The following is an 11,089-nucleotide window of genomic DNA, read 5'->3' as shown; positions in this document are numbered from 1 at the left end:
GATCAAAAACTACAATCCTAATCACAGCTGATTTGAGGTTATTATGGGTTCACCACACCACGAAGTGGTGGTGAACCCATATTGCTTTTTCTGATGTTTCTTCTCCTTCTTCTTCTTCTTCTTCTTCTCCTGCCATTTTTTAAATGGATTCAGCTTCTTCATTTTAGGGCCTAAGGTCCTGAAATTTGGTATGGAGGTACAGTGGGCAAATACCCCTAGGCGTTTTTTAAATTTTTGTGATAGAGGCTTTTAGAATGGTTTTATTTGAGTTTTTTGGCTGTGTTATAGCAAATGTATTACTGTGTTAGTGTGCCGTGTTTACCACGTCCGGGCATGAGTCATCACAATGGAATGCAGGGCATCAACCAATAGGCATGCAGCTTTCCTCTATACTTCTTGCTGATTGGCTGTTGGGATTTAACTTGATTAACACCTGCACAGAGCATTTCCACCTGCACAGAGCATTTCTTGCTGTATTGGCTGTTGGGATTTTAACTTGATTAACACCTGCACATAGCATTTTCATACTTGTACTAGTAATGTCTTTATTCAAGTGTTTTGGTAGGTATTTCAAGCTTTTCTGCTCCAGCATTGGAATGCGGGGCATGAACGTTTTTTTATTTTATTTTGAAAATCAACAGTTTGCATTATGCAATTAAAAATCCTAACCAATAAAGTAGGGAATAGCTATCCAACTGTTGTTTTAGTTGTATGTTACTTCATATTATAGTTATATCAATGTAAATCATTGTTTTCCCTTGTGTTTCTCATTCTTTCCCTGCCATGTCGTAAAATGTGGTGAACCCATCGCTGTATTTGCTCCAAAGCAAATATTGGCCTTTCTAGTATTGTATTGTATTGTATTGTATTAAAACATTCTGTCTTTGAGTTTAGAGCTGAGTAGTAGTTCATAATTCGTTCCATGACTTGGTTTCACCACACAGATATTGATGAATGCACCATGAACCCTTGTCAACATGGACGCTGTGAGAACCAAGATGGCGGATACAAATGTACCTGCTCACGTGGATGGACTGGAAAGAACTGTCGCCAAGGTGACTAGTTTCTAGTCAGACCTATTCTTAAACCGTACAAAGACTTCCTTTTATTTTTCTTTTGAATAAATCCTGATGTTACAAACTCAGTTGGTATGATTTGTCAGATCGGTTGATCTTTGAACATTGTTTACCTGGATGTCTAGCCTTCATCAACGTAAAAGATATCAAGACTTGTGGTGAGGCATGTTTATAGATAGCTGCATTTCTGTGAACATTGTATCTTTATCCTTCCCGATTGCTTGAAAAAAAACAGCTAGAAGTTTTTGTCCTTGTCCTACTACACCATTGTTTCTTTCAGCCCTACAGTGTCGTCTGGGGTGGAGGAAATACAACGGCTACTGCTACGGGTTGATGGGAAAACGAGCCAGCTGGGGTGAAGCGAATAAAATCTGTAAAATTATGGGTGCACATCTTACGTCCATCAACGACGAGAAAGAGAACGACTTCATTAAATCGCTCACCTCCATGGGTTGGTAATATACATTTTGTACATCTTTAGTGCAAGGCCATAGCTACTAGGTAGAGCATCATGCTGCTACAAGAATAGATTAGAGATATTATTCACATCAGCATGCTGAGGGTGGCGAACGACTACAACGTAAGACTTTGTTGATTTGGTTATATGGTTGGCATCCTCTGGGAACTCCGAAACTGATGCGAACGTGCGAATAAAAAAGTTCATGGAAAAAAAGCGTCATTTTGAAACATGAATGATAGACCTTTTTTTTTACGTTTGTGCTCTTATATAACAAGCTAAGCACAGGTCATTAATAAACAGGGGAAAATAATACAGCAATAACACTTAAACTATACATACTAATGTGGTCTACTATTTACAGGTTCAGCTTCTTCTCGCTTCTTTAGGAAGTTATAGATGTAAGACCATATCGGGCTAATGATACATTGAACTTTTCTATTTTGTCTAAATGTCTAAAGTTTGGGAACTTATCTATTATATACCTATAGAGGGAATCCCTCTCATCTCTATATAACGTACAGTCAACTACAAAACGGCATTCATCCTCAATATTATATAAATTACAAAATTGGCAAATCCTTCGCTGTAGGAATGCGGTTGTGTCTGGCCTTTTTCTATATGGAGTTTGATTGAACTTATGTACGCGGTTAAACAGTTTATCTTTCATTGCAGTTCGTAAAGGAATGGTCTGGATTGGACTATGGGATATACACAACGACAGGAAATGGGCTGATGGATCACGTGGTTCCTACACCAACTGGGCCCCTGGTGAACCTAACAACAAAAAAATCCTGTTCTTCTTTGGTCCCGGAGAACACTGTGGTGGTCTAGATCTGTGGTGCGAGGTTTGTGTCCTGTTTGTTTTCCCCACTCTTCTATAGAAACAGGGAGAAGCTTATCAAATTATTTAAGTTAATGTATGTAGTGTTTGAGGATGCTACAATTATTGTATTGGTGATTATCAGGCGTTCTTCACGAGTGGAGTGTTGAACTGCAATTTCATAAGAATAAACCCCGACGAAGGGTCCACCAAAATGGAGTGATTTGATGCCACAGATGTTTGTTTTGACCGTGTGAAAGAAAACAGTGCTTTGTTCAAACTGGAAATTACATATTACGTCTGTACCATGTAGTATATTCTGGTTGTTTTTATCTTTCAAACTCAGCGTTGTCTCATATCTGTGTACACATATACAAGGAATCTATTGTTTTTCTTACATTAGCAAGTCATTCTGGAAATATAGCTACTAATGGAAGGAACCGTGTGTAACATTTAATTGTGTATCACTTTCCACCTCAAGGATAGGGGCCTATGGAACGACGCCGATTGTAGCATGGCATTTCCCTTCGTGTGCAAGGCAAGACCTGGAGTAAAGTAAAGAAATCCAACAAGTGATCATAGACAGGGTTGACGTAGTAGTGAGTGTACGTCACCTTATTGAAGACCTTATACATGTGTGAGATGACAACATATAGCACTGAGAGCCAGAGACTTGGGACGACAGTGGCTATTGCATTTTGAGGCTGTTTTTTTCTGATAGTAACAATCTGATCTGCAGTCGTAATGATAACAGCTTTATAGCTTCATTTGTAATTATACACTTCTCACACGTACTACTCTTTTCAACCGAATTGGTTTCACGCTCCACCTGATTTACCTTCTCTTGACTAAAGAAGCCCACCAAATTCGTATTGGGTAAGGTGCTAGGAAGCAGGCAGAAGAAGTACTAGTGATGTTCTTTGTAAAGTAGTAAAATGAAGATGAAGTGGAACAATTTCACTACCTTTTTACTAATCCAAGTAGGGCAAGATTTGACTGCGTTTAAAAGTACATTTTAACGGTTGGAAAAGGATAACTTTTTTCTTACACTTTGGCTTTATATATTACACTCCAGAATGAATTACAAGTAAAGTTCCAACCATTTATCTATTTATTTATTAATTCACTATTGTTTTCACTTTCTATTGTGAACTAACGACTTGGAGGTTGAAGCAACCGTGTTTGTAGTATCGAATTTCTTATAAGGTGTGAATCCAAACATGACGATCACATGTAACACATGATTTCCAGCGTTATGTTTTAACGATTTAAATGACAGTGACCACGTTTTGATGGTCTCATATGCATAATATATGCATAGGAAGAACACTATAGTATGAAGACTAATAGCAACATTTACAGTGAAAGTTATGAAATTATAATAAGCAATAGAAGCAAAAACGTGACACATTATCGACTGTTTGAGTTGATCCATGTAAAATGAAACTTTAATTTACTGTGAAGAACCTCTACATAACTTATTCAATGAAAACTTTGTAGTAGGGATTTTCTTTAAAAGTGATTGATATTGTCAAAACTAGTGAATCAATTCATGGTAATTGCACATTGCACATTCGATATCGATGTCAACAAGAAACTTAACGTTACCTTAGAGACAGCAAAACCATAGCCGATACGTATTGAGACTTACATTTGTCCTCTGAACGGTGACTGAAACCTACCAAAATGCTAAGCTATTGAACAAATAGCAAATGTACAGTGTACTCAAGTCATGTGAACAAATAGATGTCATTAAAATGTGTGTCGTTATAGTAAACCTCGTTGAAGGCTGGCTTTTGTTACCTTGGCCAAGAAAGTTATGTTTTTGGATGTGGTGGACCTGTATGAAATCTGGGATGTTGCTATATAGGAACATTATACAAACTTTGAGTATTAGGGTGAAATTAAGTATTGAGCGAAAGTACAATGTACGTGTGTACGTTGGCAGAACACGTTATCAGAATCATGTGTGCAGTTCCGGGTACTCCCGCAGCATGTCGCTGCCCAGTTGGAAGCCTCTTACTTTACACAAACTTTCAACTTTACAATGTATGTTGTGAATCATAACGAAGTTTAAGCTTCATCTACAAACATTCGTTTCCTACAATTTTACTGCACCGAGTACCGATGTGTAACATTCTGTCAGACCTGTCTCTTGCGCGGGGCATTCGTACCATCAGACCTGTCCTTGGTGCTGAAGGTGAACTCACGTCAATTTCAAACGTTAACTGGGACGGTTCTTTTAAAACGGTAGCAAAACGTCTTTGTGAAGAAAAAACGAAAATATTCAACAGAAGAAAAAAGCACATCAACACACACAGAAGCAAACACTACCAAACTAAGAAACATTCATTTCCTCAATTTGACGTAACGTACAATAATTATTCCAACTAGTTTTAAATTCAATGTTGAATGGGGATGATCAGATAAATACTGTATTTGGTGTGGAATTTTTTTGTATGTTCTTAAATAGTGGAGTTGCTAGTTCTTTAAAAGACTCGATTTTGTGTGTGTGGAAGTGTTTTTTACTGGACCATAACATATGTATTGGTCACAGGAAGAATCCATTCTTAAAGAGAGGAGGCATTCTTCTATATTGGACAGGGCTGTGTGTTTGGGAGGTGGACAGGGCCATTTACTGCATTTGCTCCCGAGCAAATGTCGGCCTTTCTATTTGTCTTCTATATCGTGCTTTTCGCTCCTGCAACTTGTGACTGCACGACCGGGCCCCGAGGGTAATGACCTTAGCATTTACAATCCTCGGCATTACACGATCTCCGATAGTAGTCTGGGCGTTGTTCTTATCAATCCCATGCAGGATTTTCAGCAAAAGACATGTAGGCGTCCCCTTACTTTCTTGTTTTTTTGTTTTGAACCACTGGCTTTGCTCCTAAGACCGACAAAACTCTACAAAGAAACACAGACCGTTTTCATCTTTGTCTTCATTTGTCGACATTTTCTCATCTACGGAGTTTGGTCAAAGCTGGTGTGTTGTAGACAGCAGACTAATTTCCTATCCAGAGAGGCTAAAGCCTCAGTACAATACGTTGTACGTACAGGAACTTCAGTTTGAAAATCTGAGCGAGCAGGTCAGTACAGACCTGGTAGCAAGTTCTCGGAGCGATTTCTACGTCCTGTAGTCCCTGCTAGTGGTGACCACCAAGGAGACGATGTTGGTCTGGTTCAGCATAATGCTTGTCATGGGGTGCATCCCACTAAACGGTAAGCAAACATTTTTTCGCCAAAATGCATGATTTTTCATGGTTAATTTGCATTCACCGCCCTGCCACGGTGTTCATTTCTTTTAGTCTCCAAGCATTTTTAAGAATATGCTCATTGTCGTCTGTTTTGATAATTTATATTACTACCCTTTTCTTGTACTGTGGATGGAATAGATGTAACGTTATCTGCCCTGGCAAGTATTCGCACAGCGTGTAAGTTGGACCCGCCGAAGCCCAGACAAGCACGCTTTATATCCCCTTTAACTTGTCAAAACCATTATATTTTTGTGCATATTTTGCATCACACTATTCTTATCAAGTCTAAAACTTGTTTAGTGGGAAAGACCTTATTGAAGTTAGGAATAATAGAGAATATCGTAAGCGTAACTTTGCGGATGTTTCATCTCGTTCAACAGAGTATGAATTATGTACGTATTCATGCATACTAGCACGAGTATTTTGGTTTGTTTTGGGGCTGAGTCAGGCGATCAGACACCTAGGTATTGACACTGTAACAAACAAATTATATACTTCACTTAACCGCCCAAATCGTCAAATTGATGTCATACATTTGTCGTGCTAAATGATTCCATGATCATGATATGAAAAGTTGTTTTTGTGGGGGAAATATGTGACAATTGTTCTTTTGACGTGGTTGTTTGATTCGGTAAATTGTTACTGCTAATTTTTTTAAAATATTTTTCACACGCGCAGGTACTCGATCGACCTTCTCTCTCTTAAGTTTCCTTCCATTGTCATTGATTTCTCTATGTACAGATTCAAACAGATCGGACCTGGCCGCAACAACCTACACGTTCGTCGGCAGGTCACAGTTCACCAACTCCCTCTATCGAGATCAAAGCACTCTGCAGATGACGACTGATCCACCCGTCAAAGTGGGAACCGATCCACCCGTCAAAGTGGGAACCGATCCACCCGTCAAAGTGGGAACCGATCCACCCGCCAAAGCAGGTTGGTGTCTAACGTATTACCTACATCGTTCGAGGATGGTGCCACCTGCTTGATTGATTGAATGATATCAGTATCCATTCTTAATAACCAGGACGTATTGTTTTCGGTGTCTCTCGATCTGCTATGGGCGTTTGTGTGTACGTTAACGTTGATACTGGAATACAGTAGAGTAACAGGAAGTGAGGTGTGGCAATGGTGTGACCGCAGATTGACAGAAAGGTCGAATTGGAAGTCAGAATAATATCCCCGTAGGCGCTAGGTTGGAAGTGAATGGTTCAACGGTCACCTCATTTTCTGACTTCACCTTCCTGGCTCTACATACTTCAAGGAGTTTCATGTTATACGTGTCGTTTCAACAGGGTATAAGAAGTGGCGCGATGATTTCCAATGTGGCCCAAAGTTTCCTTTAGAAGACGGCAGTCCTGCTGAATGTGACCCTGACGGTGAATTCCCATGCTGCTCCCCTGAGACATGGTGCGGCAAAACTGCTGACCACTGCGACTGTCAGCATTGTGTCGACTACAGCAAGAAGCCAGCTGCACGTCTGTACCCTTCATTTGTATTTGGCCGTCATGTTTCCCCGTCTCTGTGTCTGTGAACAGATACTAGTAACTGAATAGGGGAAGCCGAAGCGCTTTCATAATTGTGTTCTGAACTTGCTATGGTCATTTTTTTCAAATGTATGACATGGCAGATACAGTAGCTCTTTTGCTAGTGAGGAAATGGCAGGTTTATCAGTTATGTCATAATATCTCCAGGTTGCCCTACTGGCTACATTGCGCATGATGGTGCATTCTACAAAGTGTACAACCAAACTAAAACCTACAATCTTTAACTTAAGGATTATGATAAATTCTTTAGGTTGCCCTTCTGCCTACATTGCGCATGATGGTGCATTCTATAAGGTGTACAACCAAAGCAAGACCTACAACCTCTAACTTATATTCTTCAGGTTGCCCTTCTGCCTACATTGCGCATGATGGTGCATTCTATAAGGTGTACAACCAAAGCAAGACCTACAACCTCTAACTTATATTCTTTAGGTTGCCCTACTGGCTACATTGCGCATGATGGTGCATTCTATAAGGTGTACAACCAAAGCAAGACCTACGCCCAGGCCAGGGAGAAGTGCGCAGCAGACGGGGGGCTCCTGGCCATGCCGAACAACAAACAGCTCGACATCTTCTTGTTTAGCCTGAAAAACTCCGTGGATAGTGATGGATATTTCTGGTTCGGCCTGAGCGATGAGCACCGTGAGGGTGAGTGGAAGTGGGCAGACGGGACTCCACACAACATCACCGCCGACTGGGGGAACTGGGGACCAAACCAGCCTGATAACTTTAAAAATGAAGACTGCGCACACTACTACTACGGGTGGTGGCCTAAATGGAATGATATAAAGTGCGATAGTGCTAATAAATTCATCTGCCAGCTGGCACAGGGTATGTCACCACAAGTTCTTTCTACTTATGGCTTCATTGCTATAGCAATCTGTAACTTCCATATTGACACTACTTCACACGTGTATATTTGATGTCTTTTGCTTTTAAAAGCCTGCATCCAATAATGCAATTCAGGTATTTATGAGAGCCCCCCCCCACACACACAGAATAAAGGTACTCCTCACGTACCTTCTTTTGGGGCTATTTCAAATGCTTCAGGTATGAAATGGTGACAAAAAGACCAAAAAAATTGCTAAGACATGGCAGTAATTGTCAATATAAGATAGAATATTTTTGTTGCACTGGATGCCTTTTAATTAATGATATCTCATTCAAATCTTCCCTGTACTTCAGATCCGTCTGGTTCAGATGAAAAATCGCGTGATGAAGCCCCATGCAACATGACTGTGCTCGAAACAGGTTATTATTTACTCTTTATTATTCTCGATTGCTTCTATTCTTCCCACAGGAATATATAAAAAACATGAACTACATACTAGTGCCTAGTTACATTGGTTGCATGTACATGTACAATGATCCTGAAACCTATTTGTTAATGATTGGATGAGACGCTGTTTGAACACAATGCCAGACTGCCGTGAATTGAAGCTAACGCCCCCAAGCATAAATCCTGACGGATTGTTGATCTTGCTCCAGTCTGCCCAGGAAAGCCTGACGGGTCTGACTACCGCGGCAACCTCTCCGTGACCGTAACTGGGAAGACCTGCCAGCGATGGGATGTCAACGTTCCACATCGTCACCGTTTCCGACCGGAAGAATATCCTGATGAGTTGGTTGAGAACTACTGCCGCAATCCAGACAGTGACGGGACCACTCTGTGGTGTTACACAACGGACCCTAGCACACGCTGGGAGTACTGCAGCAACCCGAAATGCCTTTTAAGGCCACAGCAAGTAATTTTTATGGATGACATCAGCGCGCGCATTAATTTTCGCCTGATTTTGTAAAAAAAAAAACAAGAAATTTTGTTGCCTTCTGACAGTGGTCACCATGCCGAAAATAGGCCAAAATGTCTGTTGCCATGCCGGAAGGTGGATGGCAGATAACTATAAAGAGAGGAGACAAGACAAGGCTCTGATTTTATGTTTTGTTTCTTACTTTGATGCAGTGATATGTGATGTTGGCTGTGTATAGGTGATGTTCCCATTGAATCAAAACCATTTGTACAATGATTGAGTCAAAATTTCAAAATGTAAGAACCTTGTTTTTTTCGGCCCGCCTTTTTTTTCGCCCGCTCGCATTAGATTTGGAATCTGTTGAGGATGTCATCCATAAAATTTACTTGCTGTGGCATAATATATAAAGCACGGAAGCTTACTTTTGCTTCATCTTATTTTCATCATATCAAATTCATTATGTTATATTTGATTGAAAAGTTTCATCATCAAACATCAGGGTTAACTATGTGAGTTGGTCGAGAAGTGAAATTTCCCTGCTAATGCAAGACATGCACAGTGCTGGATATTGTCAGTTTCTGTACCTTTTCTCATCTCTCTAAAACTCCCAATCCAGGGTCCATCCAGGGTATTCTCATCAGCTTATATAAAATTGTCTCCTTCTCACTTGTTTGCATTTACAATATCCTGTACCATATAGGTGCTAGCAAAGAGTGTTTCACTTGATCAGTAGACAGAAGCATAACGCAATTCAGCTACATTACCGGTACATTGTTGTTACAGTACCATATTTGGAAGATGGCGAAACATCTTGGTCCAGGCGCGACCTCTAGCGGATGTAACATTAACAAATTCTGCAGCTTCCGACCTCCTGCTGGGGAGCCAATTTGTTCAGCCACAATTTCTACTACATATACTAGTATCTTATAGCAGCCCAAGGTGTCTGGTAGAGACTAATGTATTGATGAAACCTTTTCCTGAGTATTTGAAGTAGCGATTTCTACCACAAATGGTGTCTCTTGTGTTTGACCATTGTATTGTGCTCACGTAAACCGTAGCACAACAAATTACAACAGTGTAAGTGTATAACTTAAGTTCCTTATCATTTTAATGAGGAGGGTAGTACATGTACCTATTATCCAAACAGAAATTTAGGCTTCCTCCTAAATTTTTACCTGTTCGTAGGCTTTTTATTGGGCTGTCTTTTTTGTACTTTTTTTGGCAGCCAAACGCGTACGGGTGGCGTATGGAATACAGACATGTCAATACTAGTATCTTGGTTGTCCGTCGATGTCGACGAAGACTTCTTGATACGCACTGTCTTGCAGCCACCAAAAAACCTGCTTGAATATTAGGTACAAGTAGTATCAGCAGGAACACAGCGTTTTGTTTCCTTTAGGCGAACCTTAAAGTTGTAAACTTTTAATCTTAAATATTACTGAAGGCAACATGTGTCTTCTTTATTTTGAGCTGAGATTTTTGTATGTCTATTATATACATGTATATCATATCTATAGGTGTGCAGCCTGAATTTTGACAGATTAGCTGTTACGTTTCTCATGTACAAGACGAGAAGAATGATGCAGCAGAGAATTTCCTAGTAACACATTTAAGAGAATCCAATGCAATTTTAGGGCGTCAAAACTTGATTTTAAAAGTCAATTTTCTGGTTATTCTGGTACTATATAGAAAAATAAAGAGACGCTAGAATATTTTATTTGCCGCCTTCAAATTGCACTGGGGCATCTAACAGTTTGTTTCAAATCCTTTTATTTTGGACAATAACAGAACAGAAAGATTGACCAGTTGCCAGCAAGAACCGACCGTTATAGAAAGAGCTCCATCCCATACTTTGTCACACTGTTGAACAACTCTGTATAGTAGGGTATCCGTAGAGTCCTTTTGTGCTTACAGGTTGAATTCATTGTCCTTGCATTTAGTGTTATTGTATATACTTTACTAGTTTTTAAAAGTAAATAAGCTAGGGTTTTAAACAGTCGCGGCATCATGATTTTAATAAGTAATATGTAGTATGTGCACGCAATTCAGCCTGTGGCTGCGATGTGAAACATATCAATTGTACTGTTTATTGTATTTGTGAAATAAACCAATATAATACTACCCTAAAATGTACATGACTGCCACTGGCTGGCAGTGCGATCTCTCTCTCTCTCTCTCTCT

General features: G+C 39.9%; 1 protein-coding gene across 1 annotated transcript in view; it reads left to right on the top strand.

Annotated features, from left to right (window-relative positions):
- Nucleotides 1-7,705: 7,705 nt before the first annotated feature.
- Nucleotides 7,706-11,089, top strand: part of LOC109487007 (plasminogen-like) — a 4,095-nt gene continuing 711 nt past the window's right edge. The window contains 3 exon segments of the mRNA XM_019790923.1: nt 7,706-7,808; nt 8,346-8,411; nt 8,649-8,888. Of these exon segments, the coding sequence (XP_019646482.1) occupies nt 7,706-7,808; nt 8,346-8,411; nt 8,649-8,888 (409 nt within the window).

This window comes from Branchiostoma belcheri, unplaced genomic scaffold, assembly GCF_001625305.1.
Source record: "Branchiostoma belcheri isolate BF01 breed outbred unplaced genomic scaffold, Haploidv18h27 scaffold85, whole genome shotgun sequence".
Lineage (NCBI taxonomy): Eukaryota > Metazoa > Chordata > Leptocardii > Amphioxiformes > Branchiostomatidae > Branchiostoma > Branchiostoma belcheri.
Note: the sequence above shows the minus strand (reverse complement) of the source record. Positions and strands in the feature narration are given on the sequence as shown.